Below are 27,942 nucleotides of genomic sequence, written 5' to 3' on the forward strand. Positions count from 1 at the left end.
GCAAGTACATATGCTGGTCCACTAAACACTGAAAAGCAGTGCAAGATTGAGAGTAACTTTTGAAAGGGAACATCTCACATTACTTGACTGTAACTCTATTCCCTGAAAAAGCGGAAACGAAATGCTGCGCTTTTTTGCCGCACTGAGGATGTGTCAGGACGTCTCTTCAGACAAAGAAACCTGAAAACGCACCTGTTTCACATTTATTTATAGCCTCTGACAAGAGCGCATTCCAATGACATCACCATCAGAGGCTGCCAAGTTCAAGGCCAATTTCGTTGGCGTGTTTAAACACATATTTTGCAGCTGGTCACACACAAAGTGTATTCCCAAAAGCGCTGAAAAGCAGCGCAGCGTCTCATTCCCGCTTTTCAGGGAACAGCACACGAGACGATTCACACTGTAGATTCCCACTATGAAGACGCAGTTAATCAGTACTGAATCTTAAAGCATCTACACCTTGTCAGCATCCAGACGTTTTCCTGACTTCAGGATCAGGACGCTCTGATCTACAGCACTGAGGCCACACAGTGAACCAGGCTGAGCTGAGAGCTGGAGAGTGTTTTTCTCACCAGGAACCGCTTTAGCAGGAGAAAACTGCAGAGACACCTGTGAAATACAGTGAATAGGATTTAATTTAGTAATACAGTAATACAGTAAAGAGGCTCTTTTCTAAAGCTACAGTGCATACCTTGTTTTTGAAACACTTTTCAATGTTGAAATTTTTGCTACTCGCAACAACATTTTCACTGGGCAGAACACAGTATGCCAGAATCTGCAGTACAGGAGCCAGATCTGAACCAACAGACAGTTTGAACGACATTGTGCCACTTGCTCCATTAGAAGACTTCACTTCAATCTTCTCATATCCATGATGAACGATCACTCCTCTGGACAAGACCTGAAACAGACAGAAGACACTCTAATAACAAACTGACTAGTGCAGCCAAATAATACTGTTAAACAAAAACATCTCTGTAATAATATAAATACTGCACATATTCTCACCATATAGACAATGTCCGTTTTGAAGTCTTCAACAGTCTCTCCAATAAAATAATACTTGATGGTGGCTGTAAACTCAGAGTCACACTTTAATGGTTGCTCAGTATTCTCTATAATCAATTCACTTAGTGTTGGGGTGTATGGAGTGGCAGGCTGGAAGAGCTGGACTGGTTGTATACCCACAGAGATGTAAGGCCTGCTGTCGCTATAATAACGGGGCTCTTGAGAGACACTTGCCTGATAACAAAGAATCAGAAATAACTCATGCAACTGAACTCTTCAGGGAACAAAAAACTAAGTGAACACAAATTATCTTACAAACAGATTAATATCACTTTTAGAATGACTGGATGTATTAAAAGAGAAGCTGGCCAGTCCATCGCTGTCTGTAGTGAGATTTAGGAGCAGTTTGGGGGACCAGAGGTAACCCTCCATAAGATAAACCTCTTTGTTTTGAATTGGAGCACCTTTGAAATTTGAGAGTTTGATCTGTTGAAAATAAGATTTTGAAGGAATAAATGAATGAATAACTATGTACATATCAATGGTGTTAAACTTAGACAAACTGATTTTAGACTTACTTTTCCTTTTATAATTGATCCATGTTCATATGTTTTGGGCAGCTCAGGAAATGTGGCTTTACCAATTTCATAAATGAGAGTTACAGATTCAGATTTTGTCATGGTGATCTCTGTAAACAGTAAAAACACCAAAATAAATATTCATTAAAATAATAAAAAAGCCAAACATAAAAAATGAGTAATTCAAGAAATGTAGGTAACAGGATCTGACCAAATCCAGCAGCTCACCTGTTCCTTCTTCTGTAACCATTGCCTCAACACGAAGAGAATTCTCCAGCCTATCATTTAGTGTGGCGTTGAAAAAGACTGATGTTTCTAAGGTATGGATGGCACAGCCTGTCTTTTTTATCTAATTATGAATGAACACAAACATGGCATTTTAACTAAAAAGTGGTTTAACTGGATAAATGGAGGAAAGTAAAGATGCCATTACTTGTACTGTGTTTCAGCTAACAAACCTCAATGGTTTCCTCTAAACACACTGGAGTGGTGTAAAGGCTCTGGTAGGACAAATTATTACGGCACACTTTCACCCATGATTTACCAGGTACAGGCTGTCCATAAGTGTATCTGTGAAAAAGGTACAAGCAACTGATCTACAGCCCAGGGTTGAGTTAAGCAACTAATACAGTCATGTGAAAAAGAAAGTACACCCTTTTGAATTATATTGTTTTGTGTATCAGGACATAATACCAAAAAATCATCTGGTCCTTAGCAGGTCTTTAAATTAGGTAAATACAACCTCAGATGAACAACAGCACATGACATTACACCGTGTCATGTTTATTTAACAAAAACTAGGCAAAAATGGAGAAATCATGTGCAGGGGCCTAGCACAAGATCCCAGACCCTATAGGCAGTCCTGATGGGCCCCCATGTCCCTCAACCGCAAAGTGTGGGGCGCAAATTGTACAAAAACTAAAAACAAAACAAACAAAAACAGACAGGGCATCAAGCAGGGACTGTATTTGATTGATTTTCAAGTAGAATGTACATGAATAAAAAAAATAAAAAAACACTGGCTGTCCAGAACCTCTTTTACATCGCCTCTACAAATTGCATTCAGAAGTGAATATGTTTCTTGTTGATGCGAAGTCCGACCTTGCACAGCACCTAGTTGACCTCCTGTGGTTAGTGCAGTTGTCATACATTAAGTTGTAGACATTTTGGAAAGGTTGAATTTGTTAAAACAGATAGATGCAAGGGAGAGATGCCTACACTTTGTATGTTTCAGACAAAGCTCTTGCTCTCTGCCTTCGTTTTGGTCGAGTGTGATGACTGAATATCCTCAGTTTAATTACTTCTTCCATTCACCTTAAGCTGTCTGTGTGAGGCCGGGTTTTCAAAATTGACTGCCTTGAAAACCAAGTACCGAAATTGGCTTCAGGTGGAGGATGACATGTTGTAAGGGTTTCCATGAGAAAGCCTCTTCTCTCTAAATTTTTTTTACAAAACTGGCAGCATGGCTTAGGTTTGCAAAATTGCATGGGAACAAACCACAAGAGTTCTGGAACAATGTCGTTTGGACAGACAAGACGTTTGGCTAAAACCAAACACAGCATATCAGCACAAACACCAATACCAAAACACAACGGTCAAACACTGGTGGAGGGGTGATGATTTGGGCATTTTGCAGCCACAGGACCTGGGCGCCTTTCAGTCTTTGAGTTGACCATGAACTCCTCTGTATACCAAAGTATTCTAGAGTTAAATGTGAGGCCATCTGAACGACAGCTAAAGCTTGCCTGAAATTGGGTCATGCAACAGGACAATGATCTCAAGCACACCCAGCAAATGTACAACTGAATGGCTGAAAAAGTGGCCCAGTCAAAGTCCAGACCTCAACCCGACTGAAATGCTGTGGGTGGACCTTAAGAGAGCTGTGCATGAACAAATGCCAACAAACCTCAATGAACTGAAGGAACGTTGTAAAGAATAGAAGGCCAAAATTCCTCCACAACGATGTGAGAGACTGATGAAGTCAAATAGTCAGGTCCGAATCTTGAAGATTGTGTAACCCTGTAGGCATTTTTGAGGAAAAGTTGTTATACCACATCTTTAGAAAGTTCAATGTCTCCTGAATAAGGATCCACCGTATAACATTGAAATAAGGGTCCCATTTTCTTGTAATTGTTATCGAAACAATAGGTGCATTATTCACAGCCGAAACACTACAGGTGGATAGGGTAAAATTTTTTAGTTATAGATATCACCATAAAACCTTTCCAGTTTTTCACTTACATAGAGACAGACATTTTTTGTATTACAAGTTTTCTGAAATGTCATGTTTACATATGCAAATGAGGCATACCAGTATATATATATATATATATATATATATATATATATATATATATATATATATATATATAATTGTAATTCGAGGGGCAGGCATACCAGTACGCAGTTCTCCCTTTCGGGCTAGCCCTGTCTCCTTGCGTCTTCACGAAGGTTGTCGAGGCAGCCCTTGTTCCTCTCGACGACTGGCTGATCCTAGCTCAAGGTTTGCGAACACAGGGACCTAGTGCTCCGGCACCTAGCTTGTCTGGGCCTTCGGGTCGACTGGGAGAAGAGCAAACTCTGCCCCGTGCAGAGGATCTCTTTTCTCGGTATGGAAATCGACTCGGTCGTCATGTGCGCGCAGCTTACGAGCGAGCACGCGCAGTCACTGCTGACTTGCCTTCGTCAGTTCGAGGGCAAGAGTGCGGTTCCACTGAAACTATTTCAGAGGCTCCTGGTGCATATGGCATCCGCAGCCGCAGTAACGCCGCTCGGTTTGCTTCATATGAGACCGCTTCAGCTTTGGCTTCGCGATCAAGTCCCGAGGTGGGCATGGCAACACGGCACGCTCCGAGTCCCAGTGACTTCGACCTGCCGTCAGACCTTCACCCCGTGGATGAACCTCAGTTTTCTATGGGCTGGAGTGCCCATAGAACGAGTTTCCTGGCATGTTGTTGTATCAACAGATGTCTCCACAACGGGCTGGGGCGCCATGTGCAATGGACATGCTGCCGCGGGCTCCTGGACAAGACCCCAGCGCCTTTGGCATGTCAATTGCCTCGAGTTGCAGGCTGTACGTCTCGCCCTGCACCACTTCCGTGCGTTGCTCAGGGGTCAGCACGTATTAGTCCGATCAGACAATACCACGACAGTAGAGTACATCAACCGACAAGGTGGTCTGTGCTCCCGCCGTATGTCGCAACTTGCCCGCCACCTCCTCATATGGAGTCAGAAGCATCTGAGGTCACTTCGAGCCATATATATCCCGGGAGACCTGAACCGTGCAGCCGATCTGTCTCGGTTTCGGCCTCTCACTGGAGAATGGAGACTCCATCCCCAGTCGGTTCAGCTGATTTGGGATCAGTTCGGGGACGCACAGGTAGATCTGTTTGCCTCCCACGACTCGTCCCATTGCGACCTGTTTTATTCTCTGACCGAGGGCACGCTCGGCACGGATGCACTGGCGCACAGCTGGCCACGGGGCCTCTGCAAGTATGCGTTTCCCCCAGTGAGCCTTCTTGCGCAGACCTTGCGCAAGATCAGGGAGGACGAGGAGCAGGTAATTTTGGTTGCCCCGTATTGGCACAACCGCACCTGGTTCCCAGAACTAGTACTCCTCGCGACAGCACCTCCCTGGCCAATTCCTCTGAGAAAGAACCTGCTTTCTCAGGGACGGGGCACCCTATGGCACCCTCGTCCCGATCTTTGAAACCTCCAAGTGTGGTTCCTGGATGGGACGAGGCAGGTTTGAATACCCTACCACCAGCGGTGGCGGCTACCATCACTTCTGCTAGAGCATCGTCCACGAGACATGCCTATGCGTTGAAGTGGAACCTCTTCGTCAACTGGTGTTCTTCTAAACTTCAAGAACCCACGAAAGGCCCTTTGCATAAGTCAAGCCCGAAAGTGTTGTGCTTTCCTTCCTGCAAGAAGGGTTGGAGCGAACTCTGTCTCCCTCCACCCTGAAAGTGTATGTTGCCGCCATTGCCGCACATCACAACGCAGTTGAAGGTAAGTCCATTGGAAAGCACGACCTGATCATCAGGTTCCTGAGAGGAGTGAGGAGACTGAATCCTCCTCGCCCTCCTCTCATACCCTCTTGGGACCTCTCAGTGGTTTAACTGCTCTGCAGTGTGCTCCCTTTGAGCCTCTGCAATCAGTGGAGCTTTAGTTCCTGTCAATGAAGACAGTGCTCCTGGTTGCATTGGCCTCCATCAAGACGGTAGGGGACCTGCAGGCATTTTCGGTTGACGAAGCGTGCCTGGAATTTGGACCGGCTAACTCTCACGTGATCCTGAGACCCCGGCCTGGATATGTGCCCAAGGTTCCCACCACACCCTTTCGAGACCAGGTGGTGAACCTGCAAGCGCTGCCCTTGGAGGAGGCAGACCCAGCCTTGGCACTGCTCTGTCCAGTACGCGCCCTCTGTGCTTACGTAGACAGAACGCAGTGTTTCAGGACCTCAGACCAGCTCTTTGTCTGTTATGGTGGGAAGCTGAAGGGAAAGGCTCTCTCATGGCGCCTGGCGCCTCGCTAACAGCATGGCGCCTCGCTAACAGACACATCTGTAGAGCTGCAGGCTGGGCGACACCTAACACGGCCTCTGGGCGACCCCCACATGTGTATTCCACTGTAAGCCTCTCTGAGCATGTGTCTTTCCCTCGGCAAGCCACCTTGCCACCCCTGGGTTTGAAATATTCCACCTGCGGCTAGACACCCCAGTGATTCTCAATATGCAGCCCCCTGGGGTCATATTTCCACTGATATATGCTTACCAGTGTACCTTGGCATAATTCCAGCAGCCATTAAAAACTGTCCCTTTCATGTTAATGTTGTTTTTTCATTGTTTACATGTTTAAATATTCTGAAAATGCATAGTTTAGTTCTAATGTTTAATGTTTAAACTGCAATAAATTTTTGCAGTTTAATTTTGGCAGCCATTTTGTTTTTATTGTTTATGCCAAAACAGTGATGTTTACAACTTGCTATATGGCAGAAATGGATTCAGCACCTAAAAATCATATAGAAACAACACTTGAAGTACTTTTCCTCAAAAATGCCTACTGCATCTTATCCAGGGCTATTTATCTATTTTGGGACTCGACTAAAATAGAAAATGTTTACTTCAAGTTATATGCTAAAGATGGTTCTACAAGTAATTGAATCATAAGGTGTACTTAGTTTGTCACACATGGCTTCTCCATTTTGGCTTTATTTTTGTAAAATAAATAACGAAACAATATGTCATATTAATATGATAACATAATAACAATATTAATATGTCATGTGTTGATGTTCATATGAGGCTGATGTTTTAAGACCTGCTAAAGACCACGAAATTGTATTATGTTCTGATACGTATAACCATAGAATTAAAAGGGTGTACTTTCTTTTTCACATGACTGTATATTAGGATGGGGATTACAGTAAGTAACTGACCCAAAGTTTAAAAAAAAAGAATACAATTAACAATTAAATGAAAGTAACTTAATTGTGCCAAGAATGGAAGAACTCGCTTAATGCAGGCAAAATATATACCACTCACTTTCCGCAAACCTCAATTATCAGTTCCACTTCTTCAACACATAATTCATTTGGGCTTTTTACAGTAACTTCAAACTTAGGCAAAACTAGAATTTAGAAGGCAGAAATTATAGTTATTAGTCATCAAATTAGATATTAATATACAAACATATTATTGAAACTCTTTCCATGCAACAATGCAAATAGTTTGTTTTTATGACTTACCATATTTCTTCACCTCAAAAACATGTGAGATCATCCTGTCACCAATAAAAGCCTTCAGTTTGTACATGCCTTGACGGGCCTCTGGGTTTAATTCATAAGAAAGCTGCAAAATCCATCTTGTTGAAGAAACATTTGTCCATTGACCAATCCGGTTACGTTGACTGTCCTGTTTAATACCAGAGACAGTGCAGATATTTAGTCACAGTCAGCTACACATATCCTGACTATCAATGGAAAAATGTATAATTAGCCTACTGAAAATACAAAAATTGCAAATATAACAGAATTTCTATAGTGTTAATAAGATTTAAAAGGTGTGCTAGTTATGACTGCACAGAGGGTTTTGTGTTCTTACCTCAATAATCACTGTACTATACTGTAAAAGAGCAAATAGCAATTAAAGAATGACAAAAATGGAAAGTGCATAGTGTGCCTTTAAAGAATAAAATCCAAAAATGTGTTCATTTATTAAAAATGTATTCAACAATGCAAGAGAAAACAATGGCAATAAAGATGCAAGATAAACACATCGGACCTGCTGATCAAGGGGGGCAAAGCTTGTATCCATGGTAACAACTCTGAAGTGCACTGTAAAATAGAAATGCGTGTTAAAAAAAAAACCTGCTTTTTTATGTCTTCAGCTCTTATGTATAGGGACAATGCTTACAGTCAGTATTTCACTCGTGTAAATAACCAGACCTCGTGTTAACGTAACCGTATTAAGGATAAAATACAGTGAAAGGGCTGACAACTGTATTCTGCTGCTGTGTTAACATGTCTTTGAGCCAAATTCGACTGCCACAGCCTGTTTTAACTGTCATTTTACAAAAATGTCTGACCAGTTTGCACCAGCTGACCAGTTAGAATCAAGTAGGCTCATACCAGACAGCTATTATCACATGTAAAGATCTATAGCAGGAGTGTCAAACTCCTGGAGAGCCAGAGCTTAGTCCCAACCCTGCTTCAACACACAGACCTGTAGATTTCAGACAAACCTGAAGGACTTTATTAGCTGGATCCTGATCCTGACATTTAAGGTTAAAGCTAAACTCTGCAGTGGCTCATCAAGAACACCCCTATAGTATCTCAAATAAAGTCATACACTGATATAAAGTGATTTACATTATCAGTTATTTGTAATTACAGTATTTAGGCTGACTATATGTTTGAATCTCAGGGGATTGTTCAAACACACACTAGATGACCATTCTTGTGTTTCCAAAGCTGTTAGATTTCAAAGCTACTCATCCTTATCTTCTTTCCTTATCTTCTTCAACATCTAATGCTAATGCTCCTCTTTTCTGTTTACAAGTTTGTAAATTCATTGAACGGTTTACTTCTTTTATCATCTTCTGGCTTGTGCAACATTTGTAATTTTTGACCTATGGTACTGCATCAGCTCATTGCATGATCATAGCAAGCTTTACTTAATGTATGTAATGCATTTTCATCAGAATTACTTACTGAGGTTTAGCCTTTAAGACATTCAAAGCTCACCTGTCTGTCCTGGAATATAGATAGGTTTATCAGTCTGGATAAAGGTCAGAGGATGGTAAGGCTTGAACATGACTTTTCTCTCTTCAGTCATCTTGAAAGTTTCTCCCTGTAGTTCAACCTTCATTTTCTGCACTGATTCTGCTTCGACCAGAGGAGCCTGATGAGAAATAACATACTTTATTTACAACCTGCCATCACAAAAACTAGATGTGTTATGGTGAAACTAACATATTTGATTATTTAGTCATTATCTTGTGCAGATTTTGATGGCAGACCTTGAAGTTAAAGCAGCGGTGAAACTCTTCCTCAGCTTTCTCCTGCAGCAGTAAAGTGCTCTGGTTACCATGAACCAGATGAACGGTCATGACAAGGCTTTCATTGGGCTTGAGAAGACTTGCACACAGTTTGGCCTCAGATCCAGACCCGATCACTGCAGGAAACGTCACCATGAAAGATCTGTCCAGAGAAAATAATCATACAATATTGCAAAAAGTGGTTAGATACAATAAGAACCATAAAAAATGTGATCAATTATATGAGAAGTGAGAATACAAGGACAAACTGTGTAATTAAGTCTAATGACTTAATTCTTTATCTTTGCATGTTTATTCACACTGTTGCTCTTAAAAATACACTGTCATTAATTATGAATGATCTTACACATGCCTCAAGTTGTCTTTTAAACAGCAAACCATACTGTGCAACACAGATCCGTTAAATCAATACAGGAGAAATCAAGACTTACCTTACACAATAACTAATGGTATAATAATTTATCACACTTAGAAAGCAAAACAGCAGAAATTGTTAAAAACTTACGGCCCGGATGTTTGTCCATTGACACAGATCAGGAGGAAAGAGAGCAGAAGGAGCCCTTTCCAACAGCAGCTCATATTCAGAGTCATGATGACGAGCGATCATACAGGTCATGAGATGAACTGGACCATCTCTTTTAAAGGGACTCTCATGCTAAAGGAGGTCCTTCAAAACATTTCTATTGATCATCTGATTAATGATTCAACCATGTAGGCAGTTCAGCAACCTGTGATTTGCAATTTGTTGGTTTGTCCAAAAATTCATTTGTGAGTTTGATAAATTATATATAAAAAAAGCAGTTCAAGTAAAGACATGCAAGAGCTTTACTCCTTCACAGATCATAATAAACATTCAGTTAATTATGAATATTCCTGACTGCATATAATTCAGGGTTGAACAATTTTAAGGTTGCATGTTGGAATATTCAAGTATGTAAATCTAAATAGTCCTTTTTTTGCAGTCAAAAGAGAATTCTTGTATTCTTGCATGTTATATGACTAAGAACTGAACTAGTTCATAGTCATTTAACATGCAAGAAATCAACTGAGAACTTTAAAGTACATAGCATAAGTGTACATGTGATCTGAAAACAAACTCCTACTCTTATCCTCATCTACAGAGAAATGTAGAGCTACTGACCTTTAACTTCATGTAGACAAACAGTGGGCCAAGACAACTGATCATTAACATCCAGTGCACATACATGCACCCACCCACTCAAAATGAGAGGGAGATACTGTAAGCTGCTGTTTGCATTTGTAAATTCTCTGCCTTCACAATACGACTAAACTTATGGCTACTTAAAGTCATTACGTTTTGAAGAGACGAAGCAGAGAGAGAATCCAAATGCACAGTTTTAATAACAAGGCAAAAAATTTGACACTCCAAACCTGGAAACTGGCAAATAGTCCACACAAAGAAACATGGAACATAATACAAAGACGTTCGTTTTCTCACACACAACCCGCTCGTTTCGTGTCTTAGGCCATCAATGTGTAGGCTACTTACGATGGGGAATTGTTTAATTTGGACTTCTCTGTGCATGCTCTTTGAGGTGGTGACCATTGACCTGCATTATATGACTGACAGACAAGAACGGTTTGACCTAAAAATATCAAAATTGAAACTACTGCGGAAACAAAGACACCTACATCTTAGATGCCCTTGAGGTAAAACATACCAACATTTTGTTTCAAAGTGAACTATCCCTTTAATAGAAGATCATTACTCCAGCCACTGGGCATTTTAATCAGAATGTTATTTTTATTACTTGACCCGCCCGCGGATGCGACTGTGATCCGCGCTTCACTAGACAGCGCACCGCACGTCACTCTTTAGCTAGCAAGTCAATTCACAAGTTCTGGCGTTGCACGGTTGGTTGCACCAATCTTCTGGTATATCTGATGGTATATTTTACTAGACTATACTACTACTAGCCTATACTTTACCAAAAGCAGTTTAACTGAGCACAAAAGCAGCTTCTTTAATTGCGTCTGACCTTGTTCACAAGGAGCCAGCTGGACCTTTTTCACAGACTAATGGCGAGTTTTAACGGTCATCAGCATCGTAAATCCTGCAAAGTTTTTTTATATTACTTTTCTTTTTTAATGTAAACATTTAACACTAGTTATATTTGTATTATATTACAAAAAAAAAAAAAACATTATCAATCCCTCTTTATTTTTTAAATCTTTTTTGAAAGTTGTGAAAACGCTGTTGTGGCGCTTTTCTTTTCTCCATGGTCCTATACATGGATTTCTCGGCGACGTCATCACTGCTTGCGCACGCATCCAGGAGGCAGAAAGACCCGCGGTCTTCGTACTGGAGTAAAGGGTTTAGTCAAAACACCAAGGAGTAATTTATTTACATGCAGGCCTATCTGTTGTGTTTTATCTGCTCATTTAAATTATACATGTTGCAAGTAATTCCAAATGTAGGCAAATGGAAGAGTGGGACAGAAGGAGGAAGTTATATGTTATATTCTTTCTATTCATAATTTGACGAGCTGCACATGACCACATAGCACGTAGTTGTATGCATCAAGGGATTTGTACGCTTTAATCATTTCTCTTGTATACACACTTGCTTGAATAAGATAATTATGGCTATATATCAGGCCATACAATTGCTGGCCACTTCTTATCATCCTCAATCCAAAGATCGTCATGTATTGCGTAGGGATCCGGCAAGATCTCACCATTGCTGAGAGTAAGTTTTATTTATTCTTTTTGTGGCGTAGTTTTTCACCTATATTTAACAGCAGCGCTTCGTCAGAAGTATAAATACAACAGCCGTTTTTTAAATCCTATCCAATGGTTGAAAGGAAAGGAGTAAACACGGTCACTAGTAGTGACGGCTGTCAATCAAAATGTGGAGCGGTGTATTCGTTCCATGTGTTTCCTGTCAGAAAACAAATAGATAATTTGGTAAATTTAAATTTAACAGAATTGATCAACTTGTTGCCTGCTGTGGTTGTTTTAATTCACATCCTTTCTAAAAAAAATAATATAATATTTAATTATATATATATATATATATATATATATATATATATATATATATATATATATATATATATATATATATGCGCATGATGCCTGCTGCCTTTGGGCTTAGTGATGTTGAATTTAAATGACATGTAAAATAAAGACATGTTATGTTACATAGTGATGTAATGGTGTATTCTGGAAGGAAAGGAACTAAAGAACAAATAATTTTTATTCTTTTACAGAACTCGGCATAACAGCTAGCGGTTTTCTGCCTCCTGGATGCGCGCGCATCCGGTATTGTTTGTATACAAGAAACCCAGCCTGGGGTCCGTTCTTCGTACGTCGCTAACTCACTTAGCTGGATTTGATTGTTGGCGATTTGGCATGATCTTGGATTGTTTGGTTCTTCAACGCTCATCCTGGGGCCCGTTCTTCGTACGTTGCTTATTACATCCGAGATCAAATGACACATCCAAGATGATATCATCGTGCGAATCATGATCTGGCTAACTCGGTTCTTCGAACACACTTGCCGGATATGATTAGTATCGCTGGATTGAGTTATCTGAGATAATTGCGCGTTCATGCGCTGGTTAAAAGGGGATATGTATCGATAGTAGAAACATTGATCAGCAACGCTGCTATTGGCTGTTCAGCGTGGCCAAAGAGCGCGCTCAGTTTTTCTCCTCAGCAGAGCAAGAACTAATAGTCGAAGTTTATTCGGAATTTTAATGTTTAATCAAAACGCCAGGGAACACCTCAAAGTCTGCAAAAGCCAGGAGAGAGGGCTGGCAAAAAGTAGCAGACAATTTAAATCCGTTAGAAGTGGCCATGTTAGATGTTTTTATCACTTATTAGCCTATATTTTTGTATTTTAATAATTGCGTAATTACTTTGTTCATTGTAATGTCAGAGTCACCACAATAGAACATGGGAACAAATAAAAGTGAAGTACAAAAATATTCTACATAATGGTAATTTTTAGTTAAATTATAGTATCTTTTATAAAAGGTACTGTTAAATAAATGGTTGTCTGTTTATAAAAGCAACCAAGAAAAAGGCTGAGAAAAAATAGAAAAGATCTTAGTAGCCTACACTGTAAAATAATTTTTGCTGCATTAAATTAAGGCCGTATAGTCATTTCAACTGTTAAATCTTGAGTAATGATGAATTGCTTTGACTTGTGAAAGTGAAAACTGATAAACTTATGTTAAATGTAAAAATATTTTGCCATGAGTTATTGATCACATGTTTCCCCAGTGTAGTTCATTGTAATGACATTGTGTTTTCCTCTTTTGTGCACTTTTACATAATACATCAACACTTGTATCTGTTCCCAAGAAAGTGGTGGCTGAAATATGTGCAGTAAGTGGACATTTTCTAACTTTCCAAAGGAAAGAAAGTATAAGACTTTGTAATGTCCATTTGTTTCCATTGCACTGGACAGTGAATAAACCCTCTCAGATAACTGTCATTATGAGGAACTAGCCTACCTGCAAGTGCATAAATAACTTTACTTAATTTATACTTGTATGCTTTATGGCTGCAATATAAGTTGCAGGATTCCACATCTACAGAAAGGCCTACAGAAGAGTCTGCACAGACAGAGGAGACATAGGCCTACAGGTGGGCAGTGTAGAGCCAACGTCTCCTTTTTATTTGTTGCATGAGGCATGTGTCTAATATCTCTTGTTGCAGGCACTTGACCACTGGCTTTTCTTTACAAAGAACAATTGAAATAAAACTCAAGGAACTAAGCATATTTGTCTTTTATTAAACATTTAATGAAAAGTGGGGAGTTTTTTTGGCAATGTTGTGTAATATGGCACATGCAACAATGTCACAGGCCCTGTCAGGTGTGCAACCCTCAGACTTTTCAGACACTGAAATCTTCGAAATCATAATGAAAAATTACCATTATGTAGAATATTTTTGTACTTAAATTTTATTTGTTCCCATGTTCTAGTATGGTGACTGACATTACAATGAACAAAGCATCCAAGATGATATCATTGTGCTAATCATGGTCCGGCTAATTAGGTTCTTCGAACACACTTGCCGGATATGATTAGTATAGCTGGATTGAGTTATCTGAGATAATTGCGCGTTCATGCGCTGGTTTAAAAGGGGATATGTATCGATAGTAGAAACATTGATATTGGCTGCTCAGCGTGGCCAAAGAGCGGGCTCAGTTTTTCTCATCAGCAGAGCAAGAACTAATAGTCAAAGTTTATTTCGGAATTTTAATGTTTAATCAAAACGCCAGGGAACACCTCAAAGTCTGCAAAAGCCAGGAGAGAGGGCTGGCAAAAAGTAGCAGACAATTTAAATCCGTTAGAAGTGGCCATGTTAGATGTTTTTATCACTTAATAGCCTATATTTTTGTATTTTAATAATTGCATACCGTAAAACTTCAAATAATAGCCGAGTCCCAAATAGACGCCTGTCTCTTTTAAACGCCTGGTGTGACGACAGGTTTGGGTAAATAAAGGCCGGTCTCAAATAGAGGCCTGGGGCTCGTTCTTCGTACGTTGCTTATTACATCCGAGATCAAATGACACATCCAAGATGATATCATCGTGCTAATCATGATCCGGCTAATTGGGTTCTTCGAACTCACCTGTTGTTTATGATTAGTATAGCTGGATTGAGTTATCTGAGATAACTGCGCGTTCATGCGCTGGTTTAAAAGGGGATATGTATCGATCGTAGAAACATTGATCAGCAACGCTGCTATTGGCTGTTCAGCGTGGCCAAAGAGCGCGCACAGTTTTTCTCCTCAGCAGAGCAAGAACTTTTAGTCGAAGTTTATTCGGAATTTTAATGTTTAATCAAAACGCCAGGGAACACCTCAAAGTCTGCAAAAGCCAGGAGAGAGGGCTGGCAAAAAGTAGCAGACAATTTAAATCCGTTAGAAGTGGCCATGTTAGATGTTTTTATCACTTATTAGCCTTTTTTGTATTTTAATAATTGCATAATTAGGCTACTTTGTTCATTGTAATGTCAGAGTCACCACACTAGAACATGGGAACAAATAAAAGTGAAGTATAAAAATATTCTACATATAGCCTAATGGTAATTTTTAGTTATATTATAGTCTCTTCTCTTCTATAAAAGGCACTGTTAAATAAATGGTTGTCTGTTTATAAAAGCAACCAAGAAAAAGGCTGAAAAAAAGAAAAGATCTTAGTAGCCTACACTGTAAAATAATTGTACAAATATTGCTGCATTAAATGAAGGCCGCATTAAAAGTAATGATGAATTGCTTTGACTTGTGAAAGTGAAAACTGATAAACTTATGTTAATGTAAAAATATTTTGCCATGAGTTATTGATCACATTTTCCCGAGTGTAGTTCATTGTATGACACTGTGTTTTCCTCTTTTGTGCACTTTTACATAATACATCAACACTTGTATCTGTTCCCAAGAAAGTGGTGGCTGAAATATGTGCAGTAAGTGGACATTTTCTAACTTTCCAAAGGAAAGAAAGTATAAGACTTTGTAATGTCCATTTGTTTCCATTGCACTGGACAGTGAATAAACCCTCTAATATAACATGTCATATGGAGGAACTAGCCTACCTGCAAGTGCATAAATAACTTTACTTAATTTATACTTGTATGCTTTATGGCTGCAATATAAGTTGCAGGATTCCACATCTACAGAAAGGCCTACAGAAGAGTCTGCACAGACAGAGGAGACATAGGCCTACAGGTGGGCAGTGTATAGACAACTTTTCCTTTTTATTTGTTGCATGAGGCATGTGTCTAATATCTCTTGTTGCAGGCACTTTACCACTGGCTTTTCTTTACAAAGAACAATTGAAATAAAACTCAAGGAACTAAGCATATTTGTCTTTTATTAAACATTTAATGAAAGGTGTTGGGTTTTTTTTTTTGCAATGTTGTGTAATATGGCACATGCAACAATGTCACAGGCCCTGTCAGGTGTGCAACCCTCAGACTTTTCAGACTCTGAAATCTTCCCTTTAGTTAGCTGAAGTTCATTTCATTGTGTGCCCTTGTCCTGGTGCTGCATTGTAACTGGTTTGGGTCAGGGAATGGGGTCATAAAACACCTGTCTGCAGGAACATGTCATAATCACCTATGAAAAAATGCAGTTCTGTTAGGATCAATAAGTGTATGTAATACAGTGAGCTTGATATTTAATTGTGGAACTTTCCTTACCACTTTCAAATAATGTGCAGGAATGTGAATCTCTGAAAATTCTTAAGTCATGCACAGATCCTGGCCTTTTTGCTTTCACATTTGTGATTATGGAAGATTTTAGTCAACTGCCTTTTTTTATTTGATATAATATTATTAATCTGGAATATTAAGAATCCCAATTGTAACTGGGCTGCACATTTACATTGTGAACCCCCTTTCTGTTCACATAATCCCCCTTTCTGTTCACATAATCCCCTTCATTGAGGCCTTGATGGCAGCCTATAGTCTATGGTATCACGTTAGTGAAGCCTGAGTGACATATACTGTAATCGGCATGGTCATGATTGTATGATCTTCATAAAAAATGATGATAGCCTAAAAAAAATTGCTTTAAAAAAAAGTGGCTTGGAAATGCCACAAAAAAAAAAAACAAAAAAAAAAAAACCTTTTTTAAACCTAAAAGCGCCAGGTAAACTCCAAATGACACGACAGACAGCACTTTCCATCAAGTTCTCTGCATCGAAAGAGCCACTCGCAAATAATCTTAGGGCAATGCAAACAGTTTGTGCTGTATTTAAAGCCAGACTCCGACAAGTCGAAAATAAATGTGCGTTTCCAACAATTTAATAATGTAAACGACAATCTCACGAGTCACGAGAAAAAAAAAAACATCTCAGAAAGTGCACTATCGCGCTGCGCTGGACGTCCCGTATCAGCTCCGCTTATGAAGCCGCGATCTAATCCTGTTTACATGAAATAAGCCTGCTCCCGAGCAGGTTTAAGCTTGCGCAGCTGTTGCTATGACAGCAAGTCCAGGATGAGCTTCGAAGAACCAAACGATCCAAGATCATGCCAAATCGTCAACAATCAAATCCAGCTAACTGAGTTAGCGACGTACGAAGAACGAGCCCCTGGGGTCCGTTCTTCGTACGTCGCTAACTCACTTAGCTGGATTTGATTGTTGGCGATTTGGCATGATCTTGGATTGTTTGGTTCTTCGACGCTCATCCTGGACTTGCTGTCATAGCAACATGTGCGCAAACTTAAACCTGCTCGGGAGCAGGCTTATTTCATGTTAACAGGATTAGATCCCGGCTTCATAAGCGGAGCTGATACGGGAAGTCCAGCGCAGCGCGATAGTGCACTTTCTGAGATATATATTTTTTCTCGTGATTAGTGAGATTGTCGTTTTTTGTCGCTTTTAGGTTTAAAAAACAGTTTTAGTTTTTTTTGTGGCATCCAATGTTGTAAAGCAGTTTTTTTTATTTGATTTTTTTAGGCTATCATAATTTTTTCTGAAGATCATACATGACCATGCCGATTACAGATATGTCACTTAGGCTTCAATAACGTGATTGGTAGGCTACCATATAGACTGCCATCAAGGCCTCAATGAAGGGGATTATGTGAACAGAAAGGGGATTCACAATGTAAATGTGCAGCCCATACTATTGTGATTCTTAATATTCCAGATTAGTAATAGTAATATTATATAAAATAAAAAAAAAGGCAGTTGACTAAAATCTTCCATTTCACAAATGTGAAAGCAAAATGGCCAGGATCTGTGCATGACCTAAGAATTTTCACATTTTAGAAAAGATTCACATTTATGCACATTATTTAAAAGTGGTAAGAAAAGTTGCACAATTAAATATCAAGCTCACTGTATTACATACACTTATGCTGATCCTAACAGAACTGCATTTTTTCATAGGTGATTATGACATGTTCCTGCCTGCAGACAGGTGTTTTATGACCCCATTCCCTGACCCAAACCAGTTACAGTGCAGCTCTAGCCAGGACAAGGGCACACAATGAAATGAACTTTGGCTAACTAAAGGGAAGATGTCAGTGTCTGAGAAGCCTGAGGGTTGCACACCTGACAGGGCCTGTGACATTGTTGCATGTGCCATATTACACAACATTGCCACAAAAATAAAATAAAACAATTTTCATTAAATGTTTAATAAAAGACAAATATGCTTAGTTCCTTGAGTTTTATTTCAGTTGTTCTTTGTAAAGAAAAGCCAGTGGTCAAGTGCCTGCAACAAGAGATATTAGACACATGCCTCATGCAACAAATAAAAAGGAAAAGTTGTCTATACACTGCCCACCTGTAGGCCTATGTGTCCTCTGTGTGTGCAGACTCTTCTGTAGGTCTTTCTGTAGATGTGGAATCCTGCAACTTATATTGCAGCCATAAAGCATACAAGTATAAAGTAAAGTTATTTATGCACTTGCAGGTAGGCTAGTTCCTCCATATGACAGTTATCTGAGAGGGTTTATTCACTGTCCAGTGCAATGGAAACAAATGGACATTACAAAGTCTTATACATTCTCTCCTTTGGAATTTAAGTTATAAAATGTCCACTTATTGCACATATTTCAGCCACCACTTTCTTGGGAACAGATACAAGTGTTGGTGTATTATGTAAAAGTGCACAAAAGAGGAAAACACAATGTCATTACAATGAACTACACTCGGGAAAAATGTGATCAATAACTCATGGCAAAATATGTTTACATTTAACATAAGTTTATCAGTTTTCACTTTCACAAGTCAAAGCAATTCATCATTACTCAAGATTTAACAGATGAAAGGACTATACGGCCTTAATTTAACGCAGCAAAAATGATTTTACAGTGTAGGCTACTAAGATATTTTTTTTTCTCAGCCTTTTTCTTGGTTGCTTTTATAAACAGACAACCATTTATTTAACAGTGCCTTTTATAAAAGAGACTATAATATAACTAAAAATTACCATTATGTAGAATATTTTTGTACTTCACTCTTATTTGTTCCCATGTTCTAGTGTGGTGACTCTGACATTACAATGCACAAAGTAATTATGCAATTATTAAAATACAAAAATATAGGCTATTAAGTGATAAAAACATCTAACATGGCCACTTCTAACGGATTTAAATTGTCTGCTACTTTTTGCCAGCCCTCTCTCCTGGCTTTTGCAGACTTTGAGGTGTTCCCTGGCGTTTTGATTAAACATTAAAATTCCGAATAAACTTCGACTATTAGTTCTTGCTCTGCTGAGGAGAAAAACTGAGCGCGCTCTTTGGCCACGCTGAACAGCCAATAGCAGCGTTGCTGATCAATGTTTCTACTATCGATACATATCCCCTTTTAACCAGCGCATGAACGCGCAATTATCTCAGATAACTCAATCCAGCTATACTAATCATATCCGGCAAGTGTGTTCAAAGAACCGAGTTAGCCAGATCATGATTCGCACGATGATATCATCTTGGATGTGTCATTTGATCTCGGATGTAATAAGCAACGTACGAAGAACGGGCCCCTGGTCTGTTTTTTAGTATCGGGTTGTATATGATCTTCTAAAACCCGTCAGATCGTCTGTTCTAGTTCGTCTGTTCTATCCTATATGTTTTGATTAGATTTCACGTGACAGACGCAACCGTTCATAAACGACTCATCACTATTCGCGCGCGCGCGCGTGTGAGGGAGAAAGAGGAGATACTATATTTCTAATATATTTAACTTCGGGATGTTATCCTTAGGTATGTGGCCTGACAGTAGATTCTGATGGAAGCGAGGATCACCTTATCCATTGTTTTAAAGAGGGAGAGCCGTGCGCATCTGGGCGGGAGCTGTTAGTGCAAGCAAGGCAGGCAGAGTTAGCGGAGGTTGGAGAGGGAGAAGTGGAGGAGAGCGACGTGGAGGAGGAATTCGCCAATGAACTTGTAATTGAGGATCGCGGGGATGATGATAGTGATGAATAGAGTAATTTTCTATCACATGAATGCAGTTGTTTTACAGGGTAGTCTGCATTCTTTCTTGTTGAATATGTTTCGGGCAACAAGTTCATATGCTCGATGGATTTTAGCGGTAACTTGTGTTCTGCCCATTGCTGTCACATCGTTTTTTTTTTTTTTTTTTTATGCTGCCAATAGCCAAAGACATTTCTTACATTAAATGATTTGTTACACACATTCGAATTAATTATAAATAAAACATAATATAATGTGGTAACCTCCTACTGTCATGCTTGAACATCTCAACACTAAATTAAAGGCCTGTCTCTTATAGACGCCTGTCTCAAATACAAGCCGGTGCAGTTCGGCGATTTGGGTAAATAGAAGCCCGGGCTATTATTTGAAGTTTTACGGTAATTACTTTGTTTATTGTAATGTCAGAGTCACCACACTAGAACATGGGAACAAATAAAAGTGAAGTACAAAAATATTCTACATAATGGTAATTTTTAGTTATATTATAGTCTCTTTTATAAAAGGCACTGTTAAATAAATGGTTGTCTGTTTATAAAATCACCCGAGAGAAAAAAAGAAAAGATCTTAGTATCCTACACTGTAAAATAATTTTTGCTGCATTAAATTAAGGCTGTATAGTCATTTCAACTGTTAAATCTTGAGTAATGATGAATTGCTTTGCCTTGTGAAAGTGAAAACTGATAAACTTATGTTAATGTAAAAATATTTTGCCATGAGTTATTGATCACATTTTTCCCGAGTGTAGTTCATTGTAATGACATTGTGTTTTCCTGTTTTGTGCACTTTTACATAATACACCAACACTTGTATCTGTTCACAAGAAAGTAGTGGCTGAATTATGTGCAGTAAGTGGACATTTTCTAACTTTCCAAAGGAAAGAAAGTATAAGACTTTGTAATGTCCATTTGTTTCCATTGCACTGGACAGTGAATAAACTCTCTCAGATAACTGTCATTATGGAGGAACTAGCCTACCTGCAAGTGCATACATAACTTTACTTAATTTATACTTGTATGCTTTATGGCTGCAATATAAGTTGCAGGATTCCACATCTACAGAAAGGCTTACAGAAGAGTCTGCACAGACAGAGTTTTCCTTTTTATTTGTTGCATGAGGCATGTGTCTAATATCTCTTGTTGCAGGCACTTGACCACTGGCTTTTCTTTACAAAGAACAATTGAAATAAAGCTCAAGGAACTAAGCATATTTGTCTTTTATTAAAGGGGACATATCATGCTAAATCCACTTTTTTAGCCCTTAAATGCATTTTGTTGTATATTTGGAGTGTTTAGAAGTACAGAAAAGTTGAAATTATTCTCTTCAGGTGTTTCGTTGATATCTTTATATTCTGTTTTGGCCTTATTTTTCAACCTGTTCAGATTTTTCTGTTATCTATGACGTTTTGTGAACTATTACGTCACAGTATTTGCAGCGGAACTGCCAAATAAGGACATTGACTTCCGGCCCAACACTTCGAGCAATCTGCCATTTTTATTTCTCGCTGCAATTTTGTAGTCCAAGCTAAAAGATGCAGAAGTTACGAGAGTGTAAATTAAAATGTTCGGTTGTTGGATGTAGTAACCCACACGCTTCATTACACGTCTAATGTAGATGAACTGCTGCGCTTGTGACAGGGCGCATGTTTAACTGAAAGAACGAGCAGAGAGAGAGAGACCCGGTCGCGCGCACGCACTCTCTCTCTCTTCGGAGCCAGGCGAAAGTGTAAACAAGACTTCACCGTCTCCAAACAAGGCGCTGTCTTGCTCTCTCTCCCTCGCACATATTGATCAAAATAAATCGACACGGTGGTAAAAGGTCGGAAGACCAAAGTTTCATGTGTAAATACAGTAACACACCATTGCAATATATCCATATGAAGACGTTGTTCTGCAGGTTCGTCGTCTTCATTTTCATCTCGCTCCGGCTCCGACTCTGGCTCGAACATGTAAGGCTGGCTGGACAAGTCTTCCGTTGTTGGCATTTTGTTAATAACGTGTGAATAAAAAGTTTCTGTGCTGCTAGATAATCGTATCTCTGCTATCAAACTACAAAAATGGCCGAACGGGGTGGAGTTGAACCTCTGCATCCTGGAGAGGGGGCGGGGTATGAAGTGTCTCAATTGTATTTAAAGAGACCGCACCAAAACGAGTTGCTCTCAGACGCACATCAGAAAAGGGGTAGAAAAGGGGCCTGTGGAGCTATAATAATGAGGAATTCAGACCCAAGCATTGCAGTTCCGCTTTATATAGACTACAAATGTATGATTTATATGTAAAAAGGAACGATTTAAAAGCATGATATGTCTTCTTTAAACATTTAATGAAAAGTGTTTTTTTGGCAATGTTGTGTAATATGGCACATGCAACAATGTCACAGGCCCTGTCAGGTGTGCAACCCTCAGACTTTTCAGACACTGAAATCTCCCCTTTAGTTAGCCAAAGTTCATTTCATTGTGTGCCCTTGTCCTGGCTAGAGCTGCATTGTAACTGTCATAAAACACCTGTCTGCAGGCAGGAACATGTCATAATCACCTATGAAAAAATGCAGTTCTGTTAGGATCAGCATAAGTGTATGTAATACAGTGAGCTTGATATTTAATTGTGGAACTTTCCTTACCACTTTCAAATAATGTGCATAAATGTGAATCTCTGAAAATTCTTAAGTCATGCACAGATCCTGGCCATTTTGCTTTCACATTTGTGATATGGAAGATTTTAGTCAACTGTTTTTTTTGTTTTTTTTGATATAATATTACTAATCTGGAATATTAAGAATCACAATTGTAACTGGGCTGCACATTTACATTGTGAACCCCCTTTCTGTTCACATAATCCCCTTCATTGAGGCCTTGATGGCAGTCTATGGTAGCCTAATAGTCTGTACCAATCACGTTAGTGAAGCCTGAGTGACATACAGTATACTGTAATTGGCATGGTCATGATTGCATGATCTTCATAAAAAATTATGATAGCCTAAAAAAAAATAAAAAAATAAAAAAACTGCTTTAAAAAAAACTGCTTTACAACATTGGGTCTTAAGTGGCTTGGAAATGCCACAAAATCTCCAATATGTAAAAGAAAGAGCCACTCGCAAATAATCTTAGGGCAATGCAAACAGTTTGTGCTGTAGTTAAAGCCCGACTCTGACAAGTTGAAAATAAATGTGCGTTTCCAACAAATTAATAATGTAAACGACAATCTCACGAGTCACGAGAAAAAAAAAAAAAAATCTCAGAAAGTGCACTATCGCGCTGCGCTGGACTTCCCGTATCAGCTCCGCTTATGAAGCCGCAGTCTAATCCTGTTAACATGAAATAAGCCTGCTCCCGAGCAGGTTTAAGTTTGCGCACCTGTTGCTATGACAGCAAGTCCAGGATGAGCGTCGAAGAACCAAACAATCCAAGATCATGCCAAATCGCCAACAATCAAATCCAGCTAACTGAGTTAGCGACGTACGAAGAACAGGCCCCTGGTGATGAAAGTTAATATATGCGAAATAAATACTTATTTAAATATATAATTTTAAGTATTTTAAATACAAATTACATTCCCTCAAAGTATTTAATTACAGTATTATTACATTTTATTTAGTTTTGTTGAGGAAAATACAAATGACAAAATACTCAAATGTAATTAAATACGTGTAATTTCAAATAGCCTACATGCAATTAAAATACTGCCCATCTTATATACATTATATATTATATATGGACCAGATAGGATTAATTAGGACCAGGAGTTAGAGGTGCAGTCAATTTAAGACAAGAGTCAGAATTATAATAAATTGAAGAAAGTTTTTACTGAACTGAGTTTGCAGTAGGCTATCATCAGGCAGAAGTCAGCTTCAAGACTCACAAGGAGTTTGTAGGCCGCCCCTCTTACAGTTACCAAAAAAACAACAACCTTAATTCAAATTGAAAACAAGAAAAAAAATCTTAATTCAAATGGAAAACAAGATTTCTTTTTCTTACCCAATTGGCATGTTTAGCTGAGCCACAAACAAACCCTTGATAATTATAATGCGGATAAATTGATAAAATAACATATTTACATTTGATAATCTTATTAGATAATTGCATTTGAAAGATTTTACTTTCAGTAAAAAATGCAATAGATTTGTAAAAGGTGTTTTTATGCATGTTTTGGCCCGGGATTTTGTTGCATTTTCAGTGTTCTGGTCACTGGGTTACCGTGGAGAAGGATGTCGGACTGTTTCCAGGCCGTGATACAATATGGTTTAACCCCGGATTTCCACCAACTGCGGAACGGCTGTGTGTCGGCTCCGTGCTCCGCTGTCCTTCAATACCCACCAGGTCCGGATTTGCTGCGGAACAGTTGCGGCCGTGATCTGACAGCTGAAGTCAGGAGGACCCAGGAGATCTCGCGAATTCACGTATGATCGCGCGATATACAGTGAGGAAAATAAGTATTTGCAAGTTCTCCCACTTAGAAATCATGGAGGGGTCTGAAATTGTCATCGTAGGTGCATCATGTCCACTGTGAGAGACATAATCTAAAAAAAAAAAAATCCAGAAATCACAATGTATGATTTTTTAACTATTTATTTGTATGATACAGCTGCAAATAAGTATTTGAACACCTGAGAAAATTAATGTTAATATTTGGTACAGTAGCCTTTGTTTGCAATTACAGAGGTCAAACGTTTCCTGTAGTTTTTCACCAGGTTTGCACACACTGCAGGAGGGATTTTGGCCCACTCCTCCACACAGATCTTCTCTAGATCAGTCAGGTTTCTGGGCTGTCGCTGAGAAACACGGAGTTTGAGCTCCCTCCAAAGATTCTCTATTGGGTTTAGGTCTGGAGACTGGCTAGGCCACGCCAGAACCTTGATATGCTTCTTACAGAGCCACTCCTTGGTTATCCTGGCTGTTTGCTTCGGGTCATTGTCATGTTGGAAGACCCAGCCTCAACCCATCTTTAATGCTCTAACTGAGGGAAGGAGGTTGTTCCCCAAAATCTCGCAATACATGGCCCCGGTCATCCTCTCCTTAATACAGTGCAGTCGCCCTGTCCCATGTGCAGAAAAACACCCCCAAAGCATGATGCTACCACCCCCATGCTTCATAGTAGGGATGGTGTTCTTGGGATGGTACTCATCATTCTTCTTCCTCCAAACACGTTTAGTGGAATTATGACCAAAAAGTTCTATTTTGGTCTCATCTGACCACATGACTTTCTCCCATGACTCCTCTGGATCATCCAAATGGTCATTGGCAAACTTAAGACGGGCCTTGACATGTGCTGGTTTAAGCAGGGGAACCTTCCGTGCCATGCATGATTTCAAACCATGACGTCTTAGTGTATTACCAACAGTAACCTTGGAAACGGTGGTCCCAGCTCTTTTCAGGTCATTGACCAGCTCCTCCCATGTAGTTCTGGGCTGATTTCTCACCTTTCTTAGGATCATTGAGACCCCACGAGGTGAGATCTTGCATGGAGCCCCAGTCCAAGGGAGATTGACAGTCATGTTTAGCTTCTTCCATTTTCTAATGATTGCTCCAACAGTGGACCTTTTTTCACCAAGCTGCTTGGCAATTTCCCCGTAGCCCTTTCCAGCCTTGTGGAGGTGTACAATTTTGTCTCTAGTGTCTTTGGACAGCTCTTTGGTCTTGGCCATGTTAGTAGTTGGATTCTTACTGATTGTATGGGGTGGACAGGTGTCTTTATGCAGCTAACGACCTCAAACAGGTGCATCTAATTTAGGATAATAAATGGAGTGGAGGTGGACATTTTAAAGGCAGACTAACAGGTCTTTGAGGGTCAGAATTCTAGCTGATAGACAGGTGTTCAAATACTTATTTGCAGCTGTATCATACAAATAAATAGTTAAAAAACATATATTGTGATTTCTGGATTTTTTTTTTAGATTATGTCTCTCACAGTGGACATGCACCTACGATGACAATTTCAGACCCCTCCATGATTTCCAAGTGGGAGAACTTGCAAAATAGCAGGGTGTTCAAATACTTATTTTCCTCACTGTAAGTGCTGAATTGCTGCGGAGCTCTCCGGCATCCGACAAAAATAGAAGCTCGTATCTGCTGCTCCAGAGGGCTGCGAATCGCCGGAGTCGGAACGCAGCCGTTCCGCAGTCAGTGAAAATACACACGACTTTAAAGGTTGTATCAGCGATTTCAGGCCCAAACATAAATTATCACATTCATCTAATCTTTCCTAACGATCCGCTAGCTGCCCGCCCCATAAGCAGGCCGTCAAAAAAACGTGTCTCTGTAGGCAGCCTAGGCTCTGAGATCTGCACACAAAAACAATTGGTTTCACCAACCACTCAAAACCAAAATAAATAGTGTTCCAATCAATGACCGACAGGGGCGGGTGTTGTGAGGTTTTAGCGTGCAGCCGTCATAGGCAGCTGTGCACGAAGGCAAAACCTCACAACATCCGCCCCTGTCAGTGATAGGCTACAATTTATCTCCATAAATACTATTTTCTCAATTCTGCGCATATATTTTCACATACTTACTCGATAATATTGCTCGATCAATATTATCATCACATATTTTACATTTTTAATAGGTACCACAAACAATTTAATATAGCTAAGTTTGTGTATATTTTACACGTAGTAAAATATTGTATGTGCTGCTTATAAACACCAGACAGATAATGATTTATGAAACATAAATGAAATAAATGAAGTAATAGAAAGCATAGAAACGCACAGGTGAAATACACTGAAAATTATATGCATTTAAAAATTTGGTCGGGATGAAGTCATCCCTCCGGATCTTCTGCATCCACTCAGCCCGTACTGCAGCGTCAACGGGGAATGCATGAAAGCTGACTTCTTTGTTGTAACGTGAAGAAACGGTACATAACGGCACACAATGAAGTGCTGAGGCTGTCACCGTCTAAAAGGCAAGTCGCCTCTCTTGAATCCTAAAAACACTCATTGTGAAAAATTATCTCTGGCAATGGAACTCGGTCGCTGTTGTCTCTCGCTCTCACTGTCAGATCACCGGAAGTTTTCACCGCAAGTACTGGCCCACACCAGAGAATGTCTAATAGGAAGAGAATTGGCACTCTCTGCTTACTTCCGGGTTCTGGATTGGTTGCAGTAACACGTCTCTATCCATGCGGGGGCGCTCGCGAGCGAGTGCAGAATGAATGGAGGTCTATGGCGAAATACCCCTCAAAACCCACTTTTCTCAGGATATAATTTTTTGTCTAGTAATTTGAATGTTGTATTCGAAAGGAGATGCAAAGAAATTACACATTGCTGGGTGTTAGATTTTTTTAGAGTCACTTATTTGGTTTAAAAAGTCTTTTAAAATGTCAATGACGTCAGAATGCTGACGTCATTAGCAGAATGCTAGCGTGTTATGGGCAACAACAACTCAACCTGTAAGAAATAGAAAAGAAATAAGTACTCGATCATTCAACTTTCGACCTATAACCCATGTTGAACTTGCAAAACCTACAATAAAATCTGAGATTTCTCAACGGCATTTGGGTGAAAGAGACACATTTAGCCGTCTAGCCCCATTGACTCCCATTCAGTCTACACTCGCTCACGATCACCCCCAGTGGAATTCTAATGGAACTGCAACCAAAATCAATACAATGGGGCTGAATAGGGAGTGCCAAGGCTCTCCGTAGACGGGCTCTGCCCACACACTCAAGGTCGAACCAGGGGGGTAATCTATCAGCCGGAAACTGAAGCTTCCCCGGGGCCGCCACTCATTAGCAGACCATCACCTGCTGTTAGCATTCCATTGACTCCCATACATTTTGACAGCGAATAACTTCGCATCTGAGGCGTTTAAAGACTCCATTTGTCCATTATTTATTTCTAAAGAAACACAACAATGAATAAAAGGCTCCATTACCTTG

The 27,942-nt window shown here is 39.7% G+C and overlaps 1 protein-coding gene across 1 annotated transcript in view; it reads right to left on the reverse strand.

Moving 5' to 3' along the window:
- The window catches only part of LOC307166552 (alpha-2-macroglobulin-like), a 69,111-nt gene that overhangs the window by 14,539 nt on the left and 26,630 nt on the right, over positions 1-27,942 (reverse strand). The window contains exons 1-14 of the mRNA XM_079884989.1: positions 9,651-9,802; positions 9,107-9,287; positions 8,832-8,988; positions 7,870-7,922; positions 7,690-7,710; positions 7,335-7,500; positions 7,132-7,216; positions 2,045-2,156; positions 1,815-1,935; positions 1,587-1,696; positions 1,324-1,494; positions 1,009-1,242; positions 692-901; positions 460-609 (exon numbers count right to left, since the gene is read on the reverse strand). Of these exons, the coding sequence (XP_079741115.1) occupies positions 460-609; positions 692-901; positions 1,009-1,242; positions 1,324-1,494; positions 1,587-1,696; positions 1,815-1,935; positions 2,045-2,156; positions 7,132-7,216; positions 7,335-7,500; positions 7,690-7,710; positions 7,870-7,922; positions 8,832-8,988; positions 9,107-9,287; positions 9,651-9,736 (1,857 nt within the window). The 5' untranslated portion in view covers positions 9,737-9,802. Of the gene's footprint in view, positions 1-459; positions 610-691; positions 902-1,008; positions 1,243-1,323; positions 1,495-1,586; positions 1,697-1,814; positions 1,936-2,044; positions 2,157-7,131; positions 7,217-7,334; positions 7,501-7,689; positions 7,711-7,869; positions 7,923-8,831; positions 8,989-9,106; positions 9,288-9,650 lie in introns of the transcript that reaches the window.

The sequence above is a fragment of the Squalius cephalus genome (genome assembly GCF_949319135.1).
Source record: "Squalius cephalus genome assembly, chromosome: 11".
NCBI classification, from domain to species: Eukaryota; Metazoa; Chordata; class Actinopteri; order Cypriniformes; family Leuciscidae; genus Squalius; species Squalius cephalus.